Source organism: Salmo salar, chromosome ssa08 (genome assembly GCF_905237065.1).
Source record: "Salmo salar chromosome ssa08, Ssal_v3.1, whole genome shotgun sequence".
Lineage (NCBI taxonomy): Eukaryota > Metazoa > Chordata > Actinopteri > Salmoniformes > Salmonidae > Salmo > Salmo salar.
Window position 1 is genome coordinate 14704042 of NC_059449.1, and position 27834 is coordinate 14731875.

At 44.8% G+C, this 27834-nt stretch overlaps 1 protein-coding gene across 13 annotated transcripts in view; it reads left to right on the forward strand.

Annotated features, from left to right (window-relative positions):
* Positions 1-27834, forward strand: part of LOC106610235 (type II inositol 3,4-bisphosphate 4-phosphatase) — a 185049-nt gene that overhangs the window by 55876 nt on the left and 101339 nt on the right. For 8 of the 13 annotated variants that reach the window (XM_045722771.1, XM_045722773.1, XM_045722774.1 and 5 more), the window contains one exon: positions 24960-25039. In XM_045722771.1, coding sequence (XP_045578727.1) covers positions 24960-25039 — 80 coding nt within the window. Of the gene's footprint in view, positions 1-10220; positions 10872-11188; positions 11338-19060; positions 19593-24959; positions 25040-27834 lie in introns of those variants that run through there. The other 5 variants (XM_045722782.1, XM_045722781.1, XM_045722779.1 and 2 more) reach the window with 4 other exon arrangements.

Sequence of the window (27834 nt, forward strand, 5' to 3'; positions counted from 1 at the left end):
TGTCCCTGTGGGGATACTGTCTGTCTGTCTGTCTGTCTGTCTGTCTGTCTGTCTGTCTGTCTGTCTGTCTGTCTGTCTGTCTGTCCTCCTTGTCTCTGTGGGGATACTGTCTGTCTGTCTGTCTGTCTGTCTGTCTGTCTGTCTGTCTGTCTGTCTGTCTGTCTGTCTCTCCTCCTTGTCTCTGTGGGGATACTGTCTGTCTGTCTCTCCTCCTTGTCCCTGTGGGGATACTGTCTCTGTCTGTCTCTCCTCCTTGTCTCTGTGGGGATACTGTCTGTCTGTCTCTCCTCTTTGTCCCTGTGGGGATACTGTCTGTATGTCTCTCCTTGTCGCTGTGGGAATACTCTCTGTCTGTCTCTCCTCCTTGTCCCTGTGGGGATACTGTCTGTCTGTCTGTCTGTCTGTCTGTCTGTCTGTCTGTCTGTCTGTCTGTCTGTCTGTCTGTCTGTCTGTCTGTCTGTCTGTCTGTCTGTCTGTCTGTCTGTGTCCCTGTGTGGGTTCTGTCTGTCTGTCTCTCAGGCAGCATGTGTCTAGGGGAGGCATGTCAGAGTGTTGTTGAGTATCAATGTGTGAGAGACCAGACCACTCATCACTGAGAGCGACTCGAAACCAGAAACCTTGTCATTCCCACACCCCGTCAAAAACCCCTCCCAGCTAAACCTCTCCCAATCTCCTCAAGCTGGGATTTGTCTAGATCAATTTCATAATTCATTTTTCATTTGGAAATGTAATTATTATCTCTCACCATCCTCCCATCCTCCCATCCTCCCGTCATATCCCTGATTGTTACAGCCATCACCTGCAGTAGCAGATTATCAGCCAAATGAATTACCGGGTCACAGGTGAATTAAACGGTTGGCTGACTCCAATCATTCCCTGGGAAAAGTAGCTTAGCTTAAGTTTGTTTTTTAAGGAAGGAGAGTCTTGCAGAAAATCAGCTTTCCCTTTCTGCCTGATTCCCGCCTTTTCTGTGAGGTAATGGCTTCCTTTGAGAGAGACGGGATGGAAAGTGCTGATGCGGGTTAGCAGCGTGTGACGACGGCTATTTTCTGTGGTTAACCAAGCTCCTGAAGAGCTTGCCGTGTGTGTGTGTGTGTGTGTGTGTTAGTGTGAGAACATGAGCATGCGCGGGTGAGTGTGTGTACCTGCTTCTGTGTAGTGTGTGTGCCTGTTTGCATGCAATAGAGACGCATTGCTTGTAGAACAGTGGTTTATGGAAGCACACAGACACAGTCTGCGAGGTGTTTTTGAAGGACGTAAAGCAAACCGTCCATGAAGCGATGGCGGCCATTTTCCCCCTTCCCTTTCAATAGAAACCTCTCATATGATATTTCCCACATGGACAACCACAGCCGAGTTTGTAGCTGGGTCATTTCACAAAATGACTCCCTTTTGCGTCTCTTTGATATTTTATGTAGAAATTGTCCACCAATATTGCGTTTTAAAAGCCTGTTATATTAAATGAAGTGCGCTTTAATTTACGGTAGACCGCATGGAAAATTCAATACATTTTAAATTCTGCCCTGTCCCTAAATGTCCCTCTGTCCCTTTTAACCCACTAAACCCCAGCATTTCTCCAAGTCCTTGTAGCTTTGTTCTTATCTGCATGCAAATGGCGGGCTTAATAGTGCAATAACTTTTGTATTTTCCAGTCCGTTCTCTCTTTTATTTCTTCTTTTTTCTTCCTTTCTTTCAAAGAAAGACTTGAAAGCGAATGAGAGCAACAGACTAGGATAGTTGTGTCCTTGTAGCTTTGTTGTCGGTTGATGTTAGTCTCTCTGCACCCTCTTTGACTTTTGGGAGGTTTTAACCCAGTTATCCCAAGAATTTCTCCCAAGTTTTCACCATCATTGTAAAGCCCTAGTTATTTCATTGATCTGACAAAGTCATTTCAAATTTGTCACATGTGCCAAATACAAGTACACCTTAGAGTGAAATGCTTAATTACAAGACCTTAACCAACAATGCAGTTAAAAAAAAATTCAAGTAACAAATAATTAAAGAGCAGCAGTAAAATAACAATAGCGAGGCTATATACAGATGGTACCGGTACAGAGTCAATATGCGGGGCCACCACTTAGTCGAGGTAATTGAGATAATATGTACATACAGGTACGTGTAGAGTTATTAAAGTGACTATGCATAGATAATAATAGAGAGTAGCAGGAGCGTAAAAGGGGGGCAATTCATGTGATTAGTGATTCATTTTCAGAAGAAAAAATTACTTCTCCTTCATTTTAAGGTCAACCCTTGTTACGTGAACTGAACTCTCATAATATGGTCAACCTATTCCTTTTAAAATATTTCTTTCAAAAACCTTCGGCATCTAATAGTCAAATCATAGTGTAAAGCAGGTGAGCTGGTTCTACTCTTGTTGGCTGTTTTGTGGTGGAAAACTGAGTGGACGAGCATAACACATCAACCCTGTTACCCATAGACAGGTAAAACATTTTTTTTAACAATTTTTTAAAAGTTGGAGGTTCGTGATCTTTTTTTAACCTTGTGGAAGATCTGTCGATGTGCCGTTGAGCAGGGCGTTGACCCTGGTTGCTCCCGTGGGTCACTAGATGGGAGTCTATTAGATGACTAAATGTAATGTACATGTTGAGCGGCTTCACTGCAGGTAGATTGTCTGTTTTTCATATTCAATAAAAAAAAATAAAAAAATTGTAATAAAATAGTGTCTTTGGAAAGTGTTCAGACCCCTTGACTTTTTCCACATTTTGTTACGTTACAGCCTTATTCTAAAATGTATTAAATAAATAAAAATCCTCACTAATCTACACACAATACTCCATAATGACATAGTGAAAACAGGTTTTTAGAATTTTTTGCAAATGTATTAAAAACAAAAACCAGATACTTTATTTACATAATTATTCAGACCCTTTGCGATGAAACTATAAATTGAGCTCAGGTCCATCCTGTTTCCATTGATCATCCTTGAGATGTTTTTACAGCTTGATTGGAATCCACCTGTGGTAAATTCAATTGGTTGGACATGATTTGGAAAGGCACTAACCTGTCTATATAAGGTCCCACAGTTGGCAGTGCATGTCAAAGAAAAAAAACAAGCCATTAGGTCGAAGGAATTGTCCGTAAAGCTCAGAGACAGGATTGTGTAGAGGCATAGATCTGGGGAAGGGTACCAAAACATTTCTGCAGCATTGAAGGTGGCCTCCATCATTCTTAATTGGAATAAGTTTGGAACCACCAAGATTCTTCCTAGAGCTGGCCGACCGGCCAAACTGACCAATTGGGGGAGAAGTTCCTTGGTCAGGTAGGTGAACAAGAACCCGATGGTCACTCTGACAGAGCTCTAGAGTTTCTTTGGAGATGGAAGAATCTTCCAGAAGGACAACCATCTCTGTAGCACTCCAGCAATCAGGCCATTATGGTACAGTGGCCAGAAAGAAGCCACTCCTCAGTAAAAGGCACATGACAGCCCACTTGGAGTTTGCCAAAAGGCACCAAAAGTCTCAGACCATGAGAAACAAGATTATCTTGATTGATGAAATCAAGATTGAACTCTTTGGCCTGAATGCCAAGGATCACGTCTGGAGGAAACCTGGTCCCATCCCAACGGTGAAGCATGGTGGTGGCAGCATCATGCTGTGGGGATGTTTTTCAACAGCAGGGACTGAGAGACTAGTCAGGATTTGAGGGAAAGATGAACAGAGCAAAGTACAGAGATATCCTTGATGAAATCCTGCTCCAGAGCGCTCATGACCTCATACTGGGGTGAAGGTTCACCTTCCAACAGGAAAATGACCCTAAGCACACAGCCAAGACAACGCAGGAGTGGCTGCGGGACAAGTCTCTGAATGTCCTTGAGTGGCCCAGCCAGAGTCCAGACTTGAACCCGATCTAACATCTCTGGAGAGACCTGAAAATAGCTGTGCAGCAACGCTCGCCATCCAACCTGACAGAGCTTGAGAGGATCGACAGAGAAGAATGGAAGAAACTCCCCAAATAAAGGTGTGCCAACCTTGAAGCGTCATACCCAAGAAGACTCGAGGCTGTAATCGCTGCCAAAGGTTCTTCAACAAAGTATTGAGTAAAGGTTCTGAATACCTATGTAAATGTTATATTTATAAGCAAACATTTCTATGTTTCGGCTATTCTAACATTTGGGCTATGAAAAGCCAACTGACATTTACTCCTGAGGTGCTGACCTGTTGCACCCTCGACAACCACTGTGATTATTATTATTTGGCCCTGCTGGTCATCTATGTCTTCCCTGTAACGCACAGCGCTGAGATTGCCTGCAATGACAACAAGCTCAATCCGATGATGCTGTGACACACCGCCCCAGACCATGACTGACCCTCCACCTCCAAATCGATCCCGCTCCAGAGTATAGGCCTCTGTGTAATGCTCATTCCTTCGACGATAAACACGAATCCGACCATCACCCCTGGTGAGACAAAACTGTGCCTCATCAGTGAAGAGCACTTTTTGCCAGTTCTGTCTGGTCCAGCGACGGTGGGTTGTTGCCAGTGATGTCTGGTGAGGACCTGCCTTACAACAGGCCTACAAGCCCTCAGTTCAGCCTCTCTCAGCCTATTGCGGACAGTCTGAGCACTGATGGAGAGATTGTGCATTCCTGGTGTACCTCGGGCAGTTGTTGTTGGCATCCTGTGCCTGTCCCACAGGTGTGATGTTCGGATGTACCGAGCCTGTGCAGGTGTTGTTACATGTGGTCTGCCACTGCGAGGACGATCAGCTGTCCGTCATGTCTCCCTGTAGCGCTGTCTTATGCGTCTCGCAGTACGGACATTGCAATTTATTGCCCTGGCCACATCTGCAGTCCTCATGCCTCCTTGCAGCATGCCTAAGGCACGTTCACGCAGATGAGCAGGGACCCTGGGCATCTTTATTTTGCTGTTTTTCAGAGTCGGTAGAAAGGCCTCTTCAGTGTCCTAAGTTTTCAGAACTGTGACCTTAATTGCCTACCGTCTGTAAGCTGTTAGTGTCTTAACGACTGTTCCACAGGTGCATGTTCATTAATTGTTTATGGTTCATTGAACAAGCATGGGAAACAGTGTTTAAACCCTTTACAATGAAGATCTGTGAAGTTATTTGGATTTTTACAAATTATCTTTGAAAGACAGTGTATGTATGTATGTATGTATGTATGTATGTATGTATGTATGTATGTATGTACACACACACATACACACATACACACACACACACACACACACATACATACACACACGCACACACTACCATTCAAAAGTTTGGGGTCACTTAGAAATGTCCATGTTTTTGAAAGAAAACCACGTTTTTTTGGTCCATTAAAATAACATCAAATTGATCGGAAGTACAATGTAGATATTGTTAATGTTGTAAATTACTATTGTAGCTGGAAACGGCTGATTTCTTTTATGGAATATCTACATAGGCGTACAGAGGCCCATTATCAGCAACCATCACTCCTGTGTTCCAATGGCACGTTGTGTTAGCTAATCCAAGTTTATCATTTTAAAAGGCTAATTGATCATTAGAAAACCCATTTGCAATTGTGCTAGCACAGCTGAAAACTGTTGTACTGATTAAAGAAGCAATAAAATTGGCCTTCTTTTAGACTAGTTGAGTATCTGGAGCATCAGCATTTGTGGGTTTCGATTACAGGCTCAAGATGGCCAGAAACAAAGAACTTTCTTCTGAAACTCGTCAATCTATTCTTGTTCTGAGAAATGAAGGCTATTCCATGCGAGAAATTGCCAAGAAACTGAAGATCTCGTACAACGCTGTGTACTACTCCCTTCAGAGAATAGCACAAACTGGCTCTAACCAGAATAGAAAGCGTGGGAGGCCCCGGTGCACAACTTAGGCGTCTGTTTGAGAAACAGATGCCTCACAAGTCCTCAACTGGGAGCTTCATTAAATAGCATCCCGGAGTCGCCTCTTCACTGTTGACGTTGAGACTGGTGTTTTGCGGGTACTATTTAATGAAGCTGCTAAACTTGGATTAGCTAACACAACAAGCCATTGGAACACAGGAGTGATGGTTGCTGATAATGGGCCTCTGTACGCTTATATAGATATCCCATAAAAAATCTGCCGTTTCCAGCTACAATCGTCATTTACAACATTAACAATGTCTACACTATATTTCTGATCAATTTGATGTTATTTTAATGGCTAAAAAATGTGCTTTTCTTTCAAAAACAAGGACATTTCTAAGTGACCCCAAACTTTGAACGGTAGTGTATGTATGTGTATATATATATTACTTCTTGCATTCAATTGTCCCTGCCTGTTACACACAACCCACTTCCATTCCCCCTGTCGTAAGGGGATTTATGGCTGATTTTAAGATGAAATCCTCAAACCTGTTACTTTATCTGGCACATACTGTAATCATTTTTTTTGTTTAGCCTTTTGAGATGGGAAAACATGTTTTTTATTAAACTGAACATGTGCTCTTCATGACAGAATGTTTAAATTAGGTGAAATAATAAATTCAATTTCGTGGGATGACCCAGCTAAGTTCATCTACAAGCGAATGAAGGGTTTAATAGCGTAATACCTTTTGTCTTTTCCAGCCCATTCTCTCATTTATCGCTTCCCTTTTCTTCCTGTCTTTTAAAGGGGGATTTGAGAACGATGGAGTAGGGGCGTGGACTCCTTGTAGCTTTGTTGTCGGTTGATATTTGAGCATATTGAATGATGTGTTAATCAGAAATCTGCTGACATCATTTCCTCCTGGCGGGGTCTCTTGGGGATGGGAGGCCATTAAACATCTCAAAGCGTCATTTTCCCCTCAGGAAGTACAAGTGTATTTGTTTTGATCTTATCTTTGCATTTTTGAAGAGCTCTCTACTAATGCACTATTCATGAGACGACGACGACAACAACAAAAAGGTTCCATTTTCTGGAAATGTATTCATGTTTTATCTCCGTACTCACCAAGGACGAATTCTACTTCCACATAAGTAGCATATTTAGTTCCAAAGAGCCTCTTGTTGGCGTTGTTAACATTGACTGGCAAATACGCCGTTTAGGCAACCGATCCGAGACAACAGAGCTAACAACAATAGCTAGCGGCTATGCGTCCTATCCCCTCTCCCCTGTATTCTCCTGTTTACAAAGTCAAGGTAGAGCGCGATGTCTCCATTTGCCATGCTGCACAGAGTACCATTACAATACCCCATGGGAACATAACAGAATGGATGTGTTAGGAAGTAAAACTCCCACACAATGAGAGTGTGCTGCTGGAGACATTTCGCTTGGTTACTGTGTGCCTACAGCCTAGCTGGGTGAGCACACACAGGCACACAGATACTGCAATTAGACAGGCAGGCCAATTCTGTTTAATTTTCACTGATTTGTCTTTTGACCAATCGGATCAGCTCTTTAAAAGATCTGATTTGAAGTAGATCTGATGTGATTGCTCAAAAGACCAATTAGTGGAGAAACAAATATCAGAATTGGACTGCCTGTGTAAACGCAGCTAGACACTCACTCACACACACACACTCACACACACACACACACACACACTTGTGTTAAACCCCTAGAGAGCAGCTGTGTGTTCTGATGTGATGGCCTGCAGTCTGATGTACTAAAGGCCGCCCTCACAGTGACCACAGTAATGATGCTATTAATTGCTAGCTCTGAGCTACTCTGCACACACACAAACACACACACACACACCGCTCTCAAGGCCAATCCGCAGTTACTGGTATGAGTGTGAATCAGAAGCGCTATGGGTATACCCACTGTCAACACACACACACTGTCTCACACACATACACACCCACTGTTAAAATCCCCGTAACACACACTCAGTCAGATCACAGACATCGCTTCAAACACACACCTTGCTCAAATACCCCTTCCCCGGGCCCCACCTGCACACACCCACACATACTGCCCCTAACGTCCCAAATCACACACCCACACATACTGCCCCTAACGTCCCACCTGCACACACCCACACATACTGCCCCTAACGTCCCACCTGCACACACCCACACATACTGCCCCTAACGTCCCACCTTCACACACCCACACATACTGCCCCTAACGTCCCAAATCACACACCCACACATACTGCCCCTAACGTCCCACCTGCACACACCCACACATACTGCCCCTAACGTCCCACCTGCACACACCCACACATACTGCCCCTAACGTCCCAAATCACACACCCACACATACTGCCCCTAACGTCCCAAATCACACACCCACACATACTGCCCCTAATGTCCCACCTTCACACACCCACACATACTGCCCCTAACGTCCCAAATCACACACCCACACATACTGCCCCTAATGTCCCACCTTCACACACCCACACATACTGCCCCTAACGTCCCAAATCACACACCCACACATACTGCCCCTAACGTCCCAAATCACACACCCACACATACTGGCCCTAACGTCCCACCTGCACACACCCACACATACTGCCCCTAACGTCCCAAATCACACACCCACACATACTGCCCCTAACATCCCAAATCACACACCCACACATACTGCCCCTAACATCCCAAATCACACACCCACACATACTTCCCCTAACATCCCAAATCACACACCCACACATACTGCCCCTAACATCCCACCTGCACACACCCACACATACTGCCCCTAACGTCCCAAATCACACACCCACACATACTGCCCCTAACGTCCCACCTGCACACACACCCACACATACTGCCCCTAACGTCCCAAATCACACACCCACACATACTGCCCCTAATGTCCCACCTTCACACACCCACACATACTGCCCCTAACGTCCCAAATCCCACACATACTGCCCCTAACGTCCCAAATCCCACACATACTGCCCCTAACGTCCCAAATCCCACACATACTGCCCCTAATGTCCCAAATCCCACACATACTACCCCTAACGTCCCAAATCCCACACATACTGCCCCTAACGTCCCAAATCCCACACATACTGCCCCTAACGTCCCAAATCACACACATACTGCCCCTAACGTCCCAAATCCCACACATACTGCCCCTAACGTCCCAAATCCCACACATACTGCCCCTAACGTCCCAAATCCCACACATACTGCCCCTAACATCCCAAATCCCACACATACTGCCCCTAACGTCCCAAATCCCACACATACTGCCCCTAACGTCCCACCTGCACACACCCACACATACTGCCCCTAACGTCCCACCTGCACACACCCACACATACTGCTCCTAACGTCCCAAATCCCACACATACTGCCCCTAACGTCCCAAATCCCACACATACTGCCCCTAACGTCCCAAATCACACAATGGAGAGTTAACAACCTGTATATTTTCTTGTTTGAGCCCTGGGCCTCAAACCACGGGATGTCCTATAGCTAGGTACAGTAATAGGTCAATCAATGTTCCTGCTACAGCAGCAAAATAATCCTGTAGCAACAGGAAATGTGAATTATTATGTGGATTTTAATTAATGGACATTTTTGGAAGGGGTTGATCGATGTTTTGTTCGGGAAAATAATCACGTCTGAAGCCTTTTTTTAACCTCAAGTTCTACTGCGACAGGGTGATCAAATACACTACAAGTTCTCCTGCGACAGGGTGATCAAATACACTACAAGTTCTCCTGCGACAGGGTGATCAAATACACTACAAGTTCTCCTGCGACAGGGTGATCAAATTAAGATCCATCTGTAGGTCCTCTTCAACATCGTATAGTGCTTCAACTGGTCGTGTGTGTGTGCGTGTGCGTGTGTGTGTGTGTGCGCGTGCGTGCGTGCGTAGGTTTGTGTTCATCACTCGAGGCCTATGTTTGTGAGATGATCCGATCATTTCAGACTGCGGTGAATCAGGCGATGGTTTCAGTTTTGTGAAAGACCATCCTGCACCGTCACTCATCTAGCCATCGGTTTCCACTTCAGCGACTGTGGTGAAAAAGCTTTCCAGAATAGAGCATCTGCATCAGTTTAAACTATATTTGACTGGCCAGTTTAGCCGTGTGAGAGGAAGGCTTCTCTGTGAGAGGAAGATGTCTATGCAATGTGCTCAAACTGATAATGAAATGGAGAGTATCACTTCTCATGACGTCTCCTCTCGATAGAACACACACACACACACACAGTACTAGAGAAAAGGGAAGTTGTGCAACCACTGAGAAGGCTGGAGACTTGATAACAGTCTGATAAGGGCTCTTCTCACTTTCTCTCACCATTGAGGTGTGGGGCTGTGTACTGTAACACTTGGAAACTAAACCGTGCCATCCGCTGATAGTGACAGAGAAGACGGTATTCATCTGCACTTGTTTCAGTACTGGTGAAGCGTACGGTAGAATAGAGGATTTAGTATGGGAGTCCGAGTATGGGAGTTAGTGCTTTGGAATTGAATGGGGGAGTCAATGCATTGGAATTGAACGAAGGTCTATGTAGTGAAGTCTATAGACCTGTGTTAGCTGGGAGGCTTTACTGACTGTGAGGGGGAAAAAGGTCCTTTGCTTTTATCACCTCCTCTACAGTGGGATTAGCCATTAACTTTTATGGACTAGACTGGCCAGGGGGACGTCTAGAGGTGCTTTCGCCCCCACACAGAGCACCTAAGGCGGGCTGCGGTTACCAAGAGCTCAGCCTGTTTCTCACGTTTCAACCCCCTGGAGCTCTACTAGTAAGACAGGAATTGATTTGGACTGAAGTACGGTCTACTGGCAACTCTACTGTGCTTCCAGATCACCTGAAAGGTGTAAGGGATCCTAAAGGGAATCTTGGATACGCACAGTCTGCTTGGTGTGACTCTGTAAGTTGCACAAGTTAGCCTGCGACCCTACATGTTTGTCTGAGAGGTCAGGACTCAGCCACATGAACATGGCCCGTGCTTACTGCCCTTGTTTCCATGGCAGAAGAAGGACTGAGGTAAGAGAAGGTGGTTGGAGGGAGGGAGGGAGGGAGGGAGGAGGGAGGGAGGGAGGGAGGGAGGGAGGGAGGGAGGGATGGGTGACAGCATGGGAGAATAGGTGTCTTGGTTCAGGGCATGTGTGGACAGGCTGTGGAATGTGTGTGATTATTAGTGTGTGTGTGTGCGTGTGTGTGTCTATTGCTGTGTGCGTACTGTACATGCAGGAGCACATGTGCACATGTGTTTGCACAGTTGTAATCTGTCTGGACAGATCCCTTCCGTTCCTACAGCTCACCTGATTTATTGTGAAAATGTAGCCTGTAGCTCAGTTTCACTAGAGAAGAATCATTCTGTAGTATTGACCTCGGTGTGCTTCAGCAGCTAGCCTCTCTTTCTCCTATACCTCCAGCACTATGGATCTACTCCCTAACTGCCATTGAAGGGATCCTAAAAAAAGAGCGTCATTAATCACAATATACGTCGGTAGGTTATTTATTTTCCGCAGTGTACCTAGGGGTAACTTTCTTTCTTTCTTTCGCTCTGTCTGTCTGTCTGTGGAGTTTACATTGTCCCCGTTCCTGGCACACTGTAGACTGTTGTCCTTTTCTGACTCCTTCAGGAACTGGAGCCTCGGAGCAAAAGCATATTCCACCTGGTGCCAAGATTCTCCGTTGTGTTGTGTTTGGTTAAGGCAGATGATATGAGTTTCTTGTGCATTGAGGAGAGTGATAGCCTATGATTTTCTATGGGTCCATCTGCTTCTCTCTGTCATTGATGGTTTGTTAGTTAAACATGATGCTTTTGCCTTTTTAGATGTTTTTCTGTACACTCGGCTCCTAAACACAAGCTGTCAGGTAATCAACACCCAGAATGCATTGGTAATAACACAACATCATGACATTTGATTGGTTAATGCATTGCTGTAATAGACAGAATGGGGATAATATATGGGTATGTGGTCATAGTGGCTTTTCTGGCTGTAAAGATATGTTTCTGAAGATGGCTGTGGTCTAAGCATGGGCTTTAAAGATATGTTTCTGAAGATGGCTGTGGTCTAAGCATGGGCTTTAAAGATATGTTTCTGAAGATGGCTGTGGTCTAAGCATGGTGTCACGTCCTGGCCAGTATAAGGTTAATTGTTTTTGTAGTTTGGTCAGGACGTGGCAGAGGGTATTTGTTTTATGTGGTTCGGGGTGGTGTGTTTGTGTAAAGGGTGTTTGATTTAGTATTTCCGGGTTTTTGGTTGATGGTCTATGTGTTTGTATTCTATGGTTAGTCTGGTGTGTGTGTTTCTATGTTTGGTTAATTGGGGTTGGGACTCTCAGTTGAAGGCAGGTGTTGTCTATCTGCCTTTGATTGAGAGTCCCATATATTAGGGTGTGTTTGTGTGTGTGATTTGTGGGTGATTGTTCTGTGTTGAGCTTTGCTTTGCCAGACTGTTTGTTAGTTGTTCGTTTTTTCGGTTTTGTTATGTTGTATGTTCATTTTTGAAGATAATTAAAAATCAAGATGAGCATTCACGTACCTGCTGCGTTTTGGTCCTCCATTTCTACCAACGACAACTGTGACACATGGGCTTTAAAGATATGTTTCCAAAGCTGGCAGTGGTCTAAGCATGGGCAGTTTCCCCACAAACATACATTTAATTCTGACAAACATACAATTTAAGCTTTTCGCTCAATCACTTGAGCGTTAGTTGATGGGATACAGTTGAAGTCGGAAGTTTACGTACACCTTAGCCAAATACATTTAAACTCAGTTTTTCACAATTCCTGACATTTAATCCTAGTAAAGATTCCCTGTCTTAGGTCAGTTAGGATGACTACTTTACTTTAAGAATGTGAAATGTCAGAAAAATAGTAGCAAGAATGATTTATTTCAGCTTTTATTTCTTTCATCAGATTCCCAGTGGGTCAGAAGTTTACATACACTCAATTAGTATTTGGTAGCATTGCCTTTAAATTGTTTAACTTGGGTCAAACATTTTGGGTAGCCTTCCACAAGCTTCCCACAATAAGTTGGGTGAATTTTTGCCCATTCCTCCTGACAGAGCTGGTGTAACTAAGTCAGGTTTGTAGGCCTCCTTGCTCGCACACGGTTTTTCAGTTCTGCCCACACATTTTCTATAGTATTGAGGTCAGGGCTTTTTGATGGCCACTCCAATAGCTTGAATTTGTTGTCCTTAAGCCATTTTGCCACAACTTTGGAAGCATGCTTGGGGTCATTGTCCATTAGGAAGACCCATTTGCGACCAAACTTAAACTTACCGACTGATGTCTTGAGATGTTGCTTCAATATATCCACAATTTTCCTTCCTCATCTTCACAAGGTCCTTTGCTGTTGTTCTGGGATTGATTTGCAATTTATCGCACCAAAGTACGTTCATCTCTAGGCGTCTCCTTCCTGAGCGGTATGACGGCTGCGTGGTCCCATGGTGTTTATACTTGCGTGCTATTGTTTGTACAGATGAACGTGGTACCTTCAGGCGTTAGAAATACCTCCCAAGGATGAACCAGACTTGTGGAGGTTACAATTTGTTTTCTGAGGTCTTGGCTGATTTCTTTTGATTTCCCCATGATGTCAAGCAAAGAGGCACTGAGTTTGAAGGTAGGCCTTGAAATACATCCACAGGTACACCTCCAATCGACTCAAATTATGTCAATTAGCCTATCAGAAGCTTCTAAATGACAAATTACGTGTCCTGCACATAGTAGATGTGTCATAAGCATAGTAAGGGACAGACCAAGGCGCAGCGGGTATAGTGCTCATCTTCTTTCTTTAATTAGAGTGAACACTCAAACAAAATAAACAAACGACCAAACCGTTCCGTAAGGCACACGGCTATACAGAAAACAACCACCCACAAACCCAAAGGAAAAAAGAGCTGCCTAAGTATGGCTTCCAATCAGAGACAACGGAAGACACCTGCCTCTGATTGGAAACCATACTCGGCCCCACATAGAAAACGAACATAGAAAATGAAAACTAGAACAAATCCCCTCTAAATAAACCAACCCCAAAACACACAAAAACCACACCACCTGCCACGCCCTGACCATACTACAATGACAAATGACCCCTTTACTGGTCAGGACGTGACAAGATGTCCTAACTGACTTGCCAAAACTATAGTTTGTTAACAAGAAATTTGTGGAGTGGTTGAAAAACGAGTTTTAATGACTTCCGACTTCAACTGTATTTGCATATCTCTCTCAGTGACTGTTGTCTTTCATGGTTGCTGTCACTGACCCAGTAACTCACGTCTCCAGTTACTTTGTGATTGGCAGAGTTTTGATCTGCTAGCGTTTTGAAACGAGACCGTTTTCTTCTTCATTTGAAGGAATTCTTGTTTAATCGTTTGAAGGCAGACTGCTCAGTGGGAGTCTGGGAGTAAAGATAGTCTACACTATTATTGAGCAGCCTGTTTATCCCATGTAACAGCCAAAAACTGTTATATTAAATATGAAAGGCTTCATTCTTTCTCTTTTTCTAAATCAGACACAATATGAATTCATAGATCAACTGTATTTGTACGTGATGGCAGACTCAATGGAATGAATATAAATTGTATTCCAAGTTGCCGCTGCGGCCCTTGATGGGCTTCAGAATTGGGTTTTCATAACCGATACAAATATGAATTGAAAAATGGATAGGTAAATATGTGGTGAAAAGAAAATGATACCTGATCGTTTGGCCAGAACTCCCGGTCATTAAACAGCCTGACACTGCAGAAACAGACACAGTACACTACTGAGAACGAAGACTGTTGATGCTATGATGTCATTCACGCTCCGCTGTAGCACTGAAACCGTGGCGATGGGGACGGTAGAGGGGCTGGGAAGGAGGAGCTTAGTCTGATGGCTGACCTGTTATTTGGGATCAAAGGGGAAGGGAGGACAAGCCGTGCAAAGAGGGAGGGAAACGATGGGCTCGCTCAAGCATGACACCCCTCCTCCAGGGTGTGTGTGTGTGTGTGTGTGTGTGTGTGTGTGTGTGTGTGTGTGTGTGTGTGTGTGTGTACAGGACAAAAAAACATTGTGCAAACAGTACCAGTTTATGTACAGTACGAAGGTGTTTAGATGTGAGCAAGTGTGTGTATGTTTTTTAATCACAGTGATTCCAGCCGATATTCAACACAGTCCATTGAGTTCCTTTAAAAGGCTCTGTAAAACCAGTGAGATCAGTATACAGTCCATACAAGTTGATGGTAGTGGAAAAGTTTCCCTTTTTGTGGTTTCAGGATGACCTTTCTATGACCCAGTGTTGGAGCTGTCTATTTTAAAAGCTGCCCTAGTTGACTCATTTGGCCAGGGTGTGTGTGTGTGTGTGTGTGTGTGTGTGTGTGTGTGTGTGTGTGTGTGTGTGTGTGTGTGTGTGTGTGTGTGTGTGTGTGTGTGTGTGTGTGTGTGTGTGTGTGTGTGTGTGTGTGTGTGTGTGTGTGTGTGTGTGTGTGTTGTCTGTCTACGATATGTGTACCTGTGAGTGTTGATAAGCTGTGTGGTTTTCTTTCTGCTGGTATTACTGTCTCCCATGGTAACATGGCACATTAAACCTGTTTAATCCAGGCCTGAGCTCAGATCAGTCAACAGACTCAGTGTGTTTGTATGTTGTTGCAGAACATGTGTGCGTTGGGGTGTTTGTGAGTCTCTCTCTAGGTTTCTTTCCATCTGTCGACAGTGTAATTGTGTCTGCCTGTCTGTGGCTCTGAGTGTGTCTGTGCAGTGCAGTTCTGTCTGTCTGTGATGTTGGGTGTGTCTGTGCAGCTCTGTCTGTCTGTGATGTTGGGTGTGTCTGTGCAGTTCTGTCTGTCTGTGATGTTGGGTGTGTCTGTGCAGTGCAGTTCTGTCTGTCTGTGATGTTGGGTGTGTCTGTGCAGTTCTGTCTGTCAGTGATGTTGGGTGTGTCTGTGCAGTGCAGTTCTGTCTGTCTGTGATGTTGGGTGTGTCTGTGCAGTGCAGTTCTGTCTGTCTGTGATGTTGGGTGTGTCTGTGCAGTTCTGTCTGTCTGTGATGTTGGGTGTGTCTGTGCAGTGCAGTTCTGTCTGTGATGTTGGGTGTTCTTGCATCTGTCTGTCAGTATGTTGGGTGTGTCTGTGCAGTTCTGTCTGTCTGTGATGTTGGGTGTGTCTGTGCAGTGCAGTTCTGTCTGTCTGTGATGTTGGGTGTGTCTGTGCAGTTCTGTCTGTCTGTGATGTTGGGTGTGTCTGTGCAGTGCAGTTCAGTCTGTGATGTTGGGTGTGTCTGTGCAGTGCAGTTCTGTCTGTCTGTGATGTTGGGTGTGTCTGTGCAGTTCTGTCTGTCTGTGATTTTGGGTGTGTCTGTGCAGTTCTGTCTGTCTGTGATGTTGGGTGTGTCTGTGCAGTGCAGTTCTGTCTGTCTGTGATGTTGGGTGTGTCTGTGCAGTTCTGTCTGTTGATTTTGGGTGTGTCTGTGCAGTTCTGTCTGTCTGTGATGTTGGGTGTGTCTGTGCAGTGCAGTTCTGTCTGTGATGTTGGGTGTGTCTGCAGCTCTGTCTGCCTGTGTTTTTTTGTGTATTTTCTGGGTGAGTCTTGCATTAGTCATAAGTGATGTCAACAGAAGCTTTGTGTCATTCGTATGGATGTTGTTTCAGAACGTGAGTTTGTGTGAGTGTGAGCACCACTATACACCACTCTTGGTTATACCCTTTGCCGTTTCACCAGGGTCTCATGTTAATTCCAGCAGCCATAATACATGATTCCCCCTTCAGCTCTCTGAGTCATGAGCTGTCAATGAGAGGTGTGACTTGAGCGTCTCTCTCTCTCTCTCTCGACGTCCACGTCCTCGGCGCCCGGGGAACAGTGGGTTAACTGCCTTGCTCATGGGCAAGCGGCAGGTTTTTACCTTGTCATGGGAAAATATGTTTACATTGCCAAAGCAAGGCTATGTGCACTGAGTCTGTACATAGTGAAAGATGTCCTTCATTTTGGGTCAGTCACAGTGATCAGGTATTCTGCCACTGTGTACTCTCTGTTTAGGGCCAAATAGAATTCTAGTTTGCTCTGTTTTTTGGTGAATTCTTTCCAATGTGTCAAGTAATTATCTTTTTGTTTTCTTGTGATTTGGTTGGGTCTAATTGTGTTGCTGTCCTGGGGCTCTGTGGGGTCTGTTTGTGTTTGTGAACAGAGCCCCAGGACCCGCTTGCTTAGGGGACTCTTCTCCAGGTTTATTTCTCTGTAGGTGATGGCTTTGTTATGGAAAGTTTGGGAATTGCTTCATTTTAGGTGATTGAAGAATTTAACGTCTCTTTTCTGGATTTTGATAATTAGCGGGTATCGGCCTAATTCCGCTCTGCATGCGTTATTTGGTGTTTTACGTTGTACATGGAGGATATTTTTGCAGAATTCTGCATGCAGTCTCTCAATTTGGTGTTTGTCCCATTTTGTGAATTCTTGGTTGGTGAGCGGACCCCAGACCTCACAACCATGAAGGGCAATGGGTTCTATAACTAATTCAAGTATTTTTTGCCAGATCCTAATTGCTATGTCAAATCTTGCCTTGTCTCCCACAAAGATGTGAACGATCTGAAAGTTACCTGTGGGGCTGATGTTTAGGCCGAGGTATGTATAGTTTTTTTGTGTGCTCTAGGGCAATGGTGTCTAGATGGAATTTGTATTTGTGGTCCTGGGAACTGGACCTTTTTTTTTTTAGAACACCCTTGTTTTTGCCATACTGAGATTTACTGTCAGGGCCCAGGTCTGACAGAATCTGTGCAGAATATCTAGGTGCTGCTGTAGGCCCTCCTTGGTTGGGGACAGAAGCACCAGATCATCAGAAAACAGTAGACATTTGACTTCAGATTCTAGTAGGGTGAGGCCGGTTGCTGCAGACTGTTCTAGTGCCCTCGCCAATTCTTTGATATATATGTTGAAGAGGGTGGCGCTTAAGCTGCATCCCTGTCTCATCCTCTAGCCCTGAGGAAAGAAATGGGTGTGTTTTTTGCCAATTTTAACAGCACACTTGTTGTTTGTGTACATGGATTTTATAATGTCGTATGTTTTCATGCATTCATCCACTTTTCATGCATTTGTGTAGCAGACCCTCATGCCAAATTGAGTCAAAAGCTTTTTTTTAAATCAACAAAGCATGAGAAGACTTTGCCTTTGTTTTGGTTTGTTTGTTTGTCAATTAGGTTGTGCAGGGTGAATATGTGGTCTGTTATTTGGTAAAAAGCCAATTTGACATTTGCTCAGGATGTTGTTTTCGCTGAAGATATGTACAAGTCTGCTGTTAATGATAAGGCAGAGGATTTTCCCAAGGTTGCTGTTGACGCATATCCCACGGTAGTTATTTTGGGGATTGGGGTGATCAGTCCTTGGTTCCAAATATTGGGGAAGATGCCAGAGCTGAGGATGATGTTAAAGAGCTTAAGTATAGCCAATTAGATTTTGTGGTCTGTGTATTTGATCATTTCATTTAGGATACCATCAACACCACAGGTCTTTTTGGGTTGGAGGGTTTGTATTTTGTCTTGTAGTTCATTCAATGTAATTGGAGAATCCAGTGGGTTCTGGTAGTCTTTAGTAGATGATTCTAGGATTTGTATTTGATCATGTACAGTATATGGTTTTGCTGTTTATTCTTTGTTGAAGAGCCAAAAAGATTGGAGAAGTGGTTTATCCACACATCTCTGTATTGGATAGATAATTTTCTCAGAAGTGGTTCGATTCTATGGATTCTTCAATTACATTGAGCTTATTTCTGACGAGCTGTTTCATCTTTTTCCGTAGTGTATTTCTGTATTAGTGATTCACCATAGTGAAGCTGTAGGCTCAGGTTTTCTACTACGAGGTTTACACCTTCACTATTAAAGTGAAACATTTTGTCCAGGAAATTGTCGAGAAGGGATTGAATTTGTTTTTTGGTAGATTTCCACACTACTCTCCTTCCATCTATAGCATTTCTTAATATTATTCAGCTCTGGCTTTGATGCCTCATGATTGAGCAAAGCTCTGTTCAAGTAGAGTGTGATTTTGCTGTGATCTGATAGGGGTGTCAGTGGACTGACTGTGAATGCTCTCTCTTTCCCCTCTCTCTCTTTCCCCTCTCTCTCTCTTTCGCCTCTCTCTTTCTCCTCTCTTTCCATTGCCCTCTCTCTGTCTCGCCCTCTCTCGCTCTATTTCCCCTCTCTCTCTCGTTCCCCTCTCTCTCTCTCGTTCCCCTCTCTCTCTCTCTCGTTCCCCTGCCTCCTCTCTCTCTCTTTCCTCTCTCTCTAACTATGACTGTTTTGCTTTCTTCCTCTCTCTTCCACACCGTCAGACTCTCAGAATCTCTCTTTCCTTCTGTCTTGCATGCTTTCATTTTCTCTCCACTTGCCTCTGTCTCTCGCTCGCTCTCTCTTCCTCCTCCCCCTCTCCCTCCCTCCTTCCTTCTCGCTGGTCGCGCCAGCCGCCAAGCAGCAGCCCACAGCAGCAGCGGTTGCGGCAGTCACTCTCTTTCCTTTCAGTCTGTCCTCAGACAGTTTTCGCTGTGTGAGTGTGTGTGTGTGAGTGTGTGTGTGCTGCTCGTGAGTGAGTGTGTGTGTGTACCTGCTGGTATGCACCAGAGGGGAGCGGGGAAAGGGGTGTGGATATAGCGTTACGCGGACTACAGGAGACTGTGTATACGGAGGATATGAAGGGAGAATACTCCGGAGAACAGTGAGTAGAGGGACTACTCAACCCTCTCTGTAGCCCAGCTCTGTCTCTGTCTGGGGAAGACTGGCCACAATACTGGGGGAATGTAAGTGGCTTCCTCCTCTTAGCTTTACTGTGTGTGTGTGTGTGTGTGTGTGTGTGTGTGTGTGTGTGTGTGTGTGTGTGTGTGTGTGTGTGTGTGTGTGTGTGTGTGTGTGTGTGTGTGTGTGTGTGTGTGTGTGTGTGTGTGTGTGTGTGTGTGTGGTAGTTTTTGATTACATAGTTTTTGATTACATTTGTGCCTGCTTGATAGTGTGTGTGTAGCCTTTGTGCAGTTTACAATACAATACATGTGTTGTATGATTATGACTAATCCCTGCAGTAATGGAGAGCACCAGAGGACAACTATCCACCCACAACACACATACATCTGTATACTAAATTCATACAGGACACACACACACAGTTATTCTCCCAGCTGTGTCCAGTTGGCAATGCACTGTCACCCCCAGTATAGGAGGTTCAATAGAACTAGGGTACTGGAGGAAGACCATTTAGCCCAGCTATGTAATAGAGGGGAAGCGCTGGCCTTCAGCACTCCAAACACTACCTTGACCTGCCCATGTTTGTTATCTTGTGTTGTGTGCTAGACAAACTGTTTGCAATGCTACTTTCTGTTGACGAAGGAGTGGGTGTGATCTGTGGGCGTGATCTGTGGGCGTGATCTGTGGGCGTGATCTGTGTGTGTGATGTGTGTGTTTGCTGCTGGGGGGGGGAAGAGTGTGTGATGCAGTTTTTATAGAAGTGGGGGGTTGTTTTGCGAGTGTGTTGGTCTATTCTTTATAGGAGAATGTGTGTGTGTGTGCGCGTGTGCACACGCTTGTGTGTGTTAGCAAGAGTGCTGTGTGATGGGTGATCTGCCGTGTTCCTTTTTAAAAGACAGCAAAGGAGAGCATAGATCTAAAGTTTCTTTCTACCCCTGAACATGAGTGGGGCAAAGAGTGAGGAGAGATGTCGAGAGAAAGGGAGCGAGAGAGAAAGAGAGAAAGGGAGCGAGAGGGCGATCGGAGTGAGACCATCATAATCAGTCCTCCCTGATGCTGGAAGAGAATGAATGAAGAGCATCATTTGTCTCCCTCTCTTTTTCCCATCTCCTTCTCTTCTTATTTTCTTTGATCCTGTGTTAGATTCCAGCTCCCTGGAGCTTCATTACATTTTAAGCTGTAGTCGTGAAGACTTAGAAAATGATGCTAAGGAATGGATTTCCGTGGCTATTTACCATACGGCCCGTTTTGGACCAGGTAATGACTACATGCGTTAGAGTGCGTTCCAAATAGCACCCTATTCCCTATACAGTGCACTACTTTTGATAGTGCTCTGTTCAAAAGTAGTGCACTATATCGGGAACAGGGTGCCTTTTGGAACGCAAAGAGTGCATAGGGATATTATAATGGTCAACCTCAAGCTGTTTTTCTGAGAAACCCCCTATTCCAGCTCTTATTAGTGACTGTTGTGCACAGTGCAGCCATTTGAGAGTGCTGTGTTCTCCCCCCTGTTGGAACAGTCATCTGTAATGTATGTGAATGCGTCCCAAATGGCACCCTATGCCCTATTTAGTACACTACTTTTGACCCAAATAGTGCACTAGGGAAAAGGATGCCATTTGGGATGCAAAATGTCTCCACAGGTCTTTGGCCTTGTGTCGGGTTCTGTCTAGCAGGGTGCTGTGTTAGAAGAATGGTTCAGTGTATGGCTGTTAGGAGCCCATAGGGCTCTGGGCTGTAGCAGTGTGGTGTTGTTCTGTGTGTGTGTGTGTGTGTGTGTGTGTGTGTGTGTGTGTGTGTGTGTGTGTGTGTGTGTGTGTGTGTGTGTGTGTGTGTGTGTGTGTGTGTGTGTGTGTGTGTGTGTGTGTGTGTGTGTGTGTGTGTGTGTGTGTTTTTTTTCAGGAAAAGGCTCTGGGGGGAAATAATGGATCAAAGGTCAGCAGACAGGATGTGCCCTTTTTTATCAGATACAGGGGGACTGCTCAGGGCGAGGAGTGGGACAAGATGAAGGAGAGCGAGAGTGATGGGGAGAGTGTGATAGAGAGAGTTGTAGAGGGAGAGTTGTAGGGAAGAGAGAGTAGAAGAGTTGTGGGGGGGAGAGTGAGGGAGGTAGGAGGAGAGAGAGAGCGGGTGGTAGGGGGAGAGAGTTGTAGGGGGAGAGGTAGAGAGAGTTGTAGGGAGAGAGAGAGAATGCACTCGGGAGGGAGGGAGGGAGGTAACAAAATGCAAGACTTGAACAAAAGTTGATGTCAACCCAAATCGATATCTCATTACATCCAAACTAGGAACCATATACAGGGTCAGCGTGGCTGGCTAAGAGCTGTCCTGAGCTTGTCCCATCGTCCCGTGGTGCGCTATAGTAGGAATGGCAGCTCTGGGGGCATTCTCTCCTCTCGCTCTCTCTCGCTCTTTCTCTGTATTTGTCTCTTCCTGTCCACACACGCTTATCCACCTGGGGATATCATATAACATTTGACCCTGTCATTAGAACCCTGCCGTGTGACAGAGGACAAGTGCCGATGACAGAGGAGGAACTCTGGAACGACAGGGTCCAATTGTATGAGGGGTTACTGATACAGTATGTGCCCTGTGTAATGTCCATGAACATTTTAACACTATTGTCTTAAAAACCCTCTACTAAGCTATAGGGAATTGTTTTAAGAAGGTAATATTGGGCCTCCCGAGTGGTGCACTGCATCGCAGTGCTAGCTGTGCCACTACAGATTCTGGGTTCGAGTCCAGGCTCTGTCGCAGCCGGACGCGACTGGGATGCCCATGGGGCGGCGCACAATTGGCCCAGCGTCGTCTGGGTTAGGGAGGGTTTGGCCGGGAGGGATATCCTTGTCTCATCGCGCACTAGCGACTCCTGTGGCGGGCCGGGCGTGGTGCACGCTGACCAGGTCGCCAGGTGTACGGTGTTTCCTCCGACGCATTGGTGCGGTTGGCTTCCTGGTTGGATGGGCATTGTGTCAAGAAGTAGTGTGGCTTGGTTGGGTTGTGTTTCGGAGGACGCATGTTTTAGTAGAACTGAGATGAACAGATGTCTTAGTAGAACTATGAGATGAACAGATATCTTAGTAGAACTATGAGATGAACAGATGTCTTAGTAGAACTATGAGATGAACAGATGTCTTAGTAGAACTCTGAGATGAACAGATGTGTTAGTAGAACTATGAGATGAACAGATGTCTTAGTAGAACTCTGAGATGAACAGATGTCTTAGTAGAACTATGAGATGAACAGATGTCTTAGTAGAACTCTGAGATGAACAGATGTCTTAGTAGAACTATGAGATGAACAGATGTCTTAGTAGAACTATGAGATGAACAGATGTCTTAGTAGAACTATGAGATGAACAGATGTCTTAGTAGAACTATGAAATGAACAGATGTCTTAGTAGAACTATGAGATGAACAGATGTCTTAGTAGAACTATGAGATGAACAGATGTCTTAGTAGAACTGAGATGAACAGATGTCTTAGTAGAACTGAGATGAACAGATGTCTTAGTAGAACTATGAGATGAACAGATGTCTTAGTAGAACTGAGATGAACAGATGTCTTAGTAGAACTATGAAATGAACAGATGTCTTAGTAGAACTATGAAATGAACAGATGTCTTAGTAGAACTATGAGATGAACAGATGTCTTAGATGTATTTTCTCTGTACTTTTCTCTGACATGTTCCAGTCTGTTTGTAATTCAGAGCATTGAGACTAAACGCTAAACTATTGGCTCAGCAGAAAAGGTTAAGCGTTTAGAACAAAGGCCTTGAGTGGCAGACAAGTAGAGTCCCAATATCACAGGATCTGAGACAGTGAAAAAGACACACACACACACACACACACACACACACACACACACACACACACACACACACACACACACACACACACACACACACTTAGCCTCATTATCTACATAAGAATAGAGTTGTTAATTAATTGTGGATTAATTATTGTGGGGGTTGGCCTTTGTTTTTGTCTTAACTCAGACTGTGTGTGTGTGTGTGTGTGTGTGTGTGTGTGTGTGTGTGTGTGTGTGTGTGTGTGTGTGTGTGTGTGTGTGTGTGTGTGTGTGTGTGTGTGTGTGTGTGTGTGTGTGTGTGTAGTAGAGCATCTCTTGGCGTGGTGAGCTCGGTGCCCACCTGCTCTAATGTAACAAAGAGAGTGAGTGTCTGTTAGGCAAACGGCGTGTGTCAGGCAGACGGGACACGGTGTGTGTGTGTGACAGAGAGATATTCACATCAAGCCTGCAGCACCTAGGTGTCCTCAGCAGTGTGTGTGCGTCCGTGAGCTTTCTTGGTCAGGAACCCCTTTGACTGGGGATGTTCTCTGTATAAATGGAGTAGAAAGCCTAGGCCTGGTCTTGTTTTAGAACAGTGGGGTTTTTAAAGGGGCAATGTTGAAACAATAGCACAGTAGATCCCCGCCCCTGTTTTGGTAAAAGCTGAGGGATGCGGCTGGAGAAATGTAACCACTCTCAAATAGTGTTGGTTTACGTTTACTTTGTTTTACAAACTAAAGTCTCATGTAAGTGGTCAGCTGCTCAGTTAAGTTCTGGGTCCATACGTGATAAGATGAAGAGATGCTAGAACGAGGAGCGGAACCAGAACGAGGAGCTCTTTGCAAGTTACTGGCAAGTCTGTGGGCCGAATATCCCCTCCCCTTACCAGATTTAAAAGATGCTAACATCTGCGAAATTGGTCCAAATAACAAGTGACGAAAAACTCAAACACCGAACTAATGCTGCTTGGTATCTCACTCATCCCGTTCTGTCATGATAGCTCTACCAAATGTCCACGAGAGAATAGAGTAAAACAAGCTTATATTCTGGGTTCTGATGGGGTACAACAGCTGAACTAAGCTCATGAGGCTTTTAGAAGATATATTCTTCCAGAATCAATGGGTATATATCATTCATTTAATGGATGTAGTAACTGCAGATTGTCCCTTTTTAATTGGAGAGGCTTTACAGCAAGGCAGAGATTGAGTTTGCTGTTGGGTGGGTTCGCAATAGTTTTTTTCTAAGGTGTCTTTCCAGCGTTTCACCTGTTTCTGTGCATCCAAGAGGCACAGCAAAGGTATTTGATATATTGCAGCCTACTCCGGTGTGCTTTGAATAAATTGTTGATTTTGTAGCAATGTAGGCAGGGCAGTCAGAGTGCGGCTTGAACCCGCAACTCTGAGGGTAAAGCACACTACCACCTGTGCCATAAAGGTCGACCTCTTGGCAGGAGCGTAATACACTCACCTATAGGTCGCCAGCAGTATCAGTAAATGTCCATTCGGATTTCAATACTAATGCTAATTAGCTGTAAGATGACTTGAATGCTATCATCATGCTAATGATTGGCTGTTAACTGACTTGATGTATGCTACTAAACTAGCATGCTAACGCCTGACTGCTGTCTTTGTTCTCTGTCCACAGAGCAGTTTCCTGGGCAGCGCTACGTTCTCCGTTAGCGAACTGCTAAGGTCAAAGGACGATCAGCTGACCCTCAATCTAAGGTGAGTGAACATTGCTCTCTCCTCTTTCTCAACTCTACCTCTCTCTCAACTCTACCTCTTTCTCAACTCTACCTCTTTCTCAACTCTACCTCTCTCCTCTTTCTCAACTCTACCTCTCTCCTCTTTTTCAACTCTACCTCTCTCTCAACTCTAACTCTTTCTCAACTCTACCTCTCTCCTCTTTCTCAACTCTACCTCTCTCCTCTTTCTCAACTCTACCTCTCTCTCAGCTCTACCTCTTTCTCAAATCTACCTCTCTCCTCTTTCTCAACTCTACCTCTTTCTCAACTCTACCTCTCTCTCAACTCTACCTCTTTCTCAACTCTACCTCTCTCTCAACTCTACCTCTCTCTCAACTCTACCTCTTTCTCAACTCTACCTCTCTCCTCTTTCTCAACTCTACCTCTTTCTCAACTCTACCTCTTTCTCAAATCTACCACTCTCCTCTTTCTCAACTCCTTTCTCTTTCTTTCTTTCTTTCTTTCTTTCTTTCTTTCTTTCTTTCTTTCTTTCTTTCTTTCTTTCTTTCTTTCTTTCTTTCTTTCTTTCTTTCTCAACTCTCAGACCCTGAATGCCTTTGCACTGCTCTTAATGGTTTTCTTTGATGGGTAATTGATGGTTGGAAGCCAGTGCTGATCTCTTTGTGGCAGCAGTCTCTTGTTCTGCACTCTTGTTTTTTTCCCTCCTAACCACTGAAGGTTAAAGTCAAATATTTTTGAATAGATGTGGGTAGCTATATTTTCTATACATGGACTTTAAAGTAAGACTAACTCTTCAATAGAACTTGTTTTTATCTCTTGATCTTACCTTTTAACTGATCTTGTTGGTTTTCTTGTCCTGATGTTTGGAGGCTAGTTTTATTCTTGTTCTCTCCACAGGCTTTAAAGTAAGACTAACTCTTCAGTTGTTGGACCTTCAAACGTCTGTATTTTTCTGTATATTGTTATAATCCAAGGGCCTTAGCAACCATGGTATTGGAATGATGCAAGTAGTTGCCTGCCCTATTTGCCAGACAACCCAGGGCTAGACAATGCACATGTTTTGTTAGCTGGTCAATTACATGGTATCAGAGGGCAGGGCAGGTTATCTGGCTGTGTGTGGGGGTGGATCTACCATTTCTGGCCTGGTGGAGGGAAACGGAAACAAGTTTGCATTAAGAATGTGGAAGTGGGCGTAGAGGTGTGGCAGGGCAAAGAGATTGAGAGAGCGGTTAAAAGAGAGAGACTGACGGAGAGACAGACAGAGAGAAAATAGTCAGAGACAAAGGATAATGTTGGTGAGAGCGAAAGAAAGAGAGAGCGAGAGAAAACACCTGGAGGATGATGGGAGGTCGGAGAGGTAGTTCCCATGGGAATAAAGACACCTGTTAGAACACAGAACACCCCCATACCAAACATGCATGTGTGTCATGTGGATAAAAAAAAAGCTGGTGAGAAAGAAAGTCAACAGTCTAGGTACTGAGATGCAATTATAAGCCTGGCTTGGCTGCTACTGCTACTGCTGCTGCTGCTACTGCTGCTACTTCAGTATAATCAGACAGACTGTGGGTTTTTCACTGAAAATGGGTTTTATTTCCCATTCTCTTTGGCCCTACTGTCTGCCCTTTCTCGCTCTCTTTTTCTCTTCTGTCGTTCTTTTCCCTCGCTCCGTTATTCTTTCTCATTTCCTGAAGGTGAGCACGGGTCCCTGGCCATAATTGTCACTGGTATGATTGACAGCGCTACTCGCCGCCACCAGGGAGGGAGATTATGCAGCTGGCGTGTGTGTGCATGTCTGTGTGTCTGTCTTTCTATGCGTCTGTCTTTCTGTGCAACAAGATCTCACGGTTGGACAATTTGACTTCAGATTCCGACGTTTGACAATGTTTGTCCAAACGTCAAATTTCGAAGTTGCTTCAAACGTCAAATTTCGACGTGTTTTGGACAGCCTGGGTTGCTCTGCTGCTATCGGCAGGGCCTTGCGGCTGGTTAAGTTTAGGCATTAATTCCAAATGGTTAAGTTAAGAGGTTAAGAGTTCAGGATTGGGATAGGGTTAAAACAAAAACAACTCCATGGTTAAGTTTAACCATTAATTCCGAATTGTTAAGGTTTGGGATAGCCCATCAGCCACTACCACCGTTCACAACACCCAAGCAGACTTGATGTAATAGTGCTCACCGTTGCCTCTAGTGGCCGATTTTGAAGGCATCTCCCGACATCCTGGGGACCTGGACTGATGTCTGATTTCGAAGTGGATCTTGAGTGACCTGGCTGTTCTGTGTGTGTGTGTGTGTGTGTGTGTGTCTCTGTGTGTGTGTGTGTCTGAGCGCGTCCACTGTACTGCTAACAAACACCTCCAGCCAAGGCCTACAGCCAATGATTGATCCGTTTGATAATGCTGATTCTGATGAAAGGAGGGACAGGACGTCATTGTGGTGCTTTTTGCAAGCTAAAAGGCTACTCTTTGGCAATGTGTTCCCGTAAAGTGGAGGGAGAACGTTGACTGGCAGAGGGATATGTGTTGTCTTAGTGTTTGGCCCACCACGTTGCGCGCACACACACAGACCGCCTGTGGAGTGGCACACACACACACACACACACACACACACACACACACACACACACACACACACACACACACACACACACACACACACACACACACACACACACACACACCCTGTGGAGTGTCATTTTCTAATTGCACTGAACGAGGGATGAAAGAACACAGGAAAGTTCCTTTAATCCCCAATAGAAAGAGAGACAGGGCAACAAATCTACACTACCCTGTAAATTGAATTTGTGTCTGAAGAACA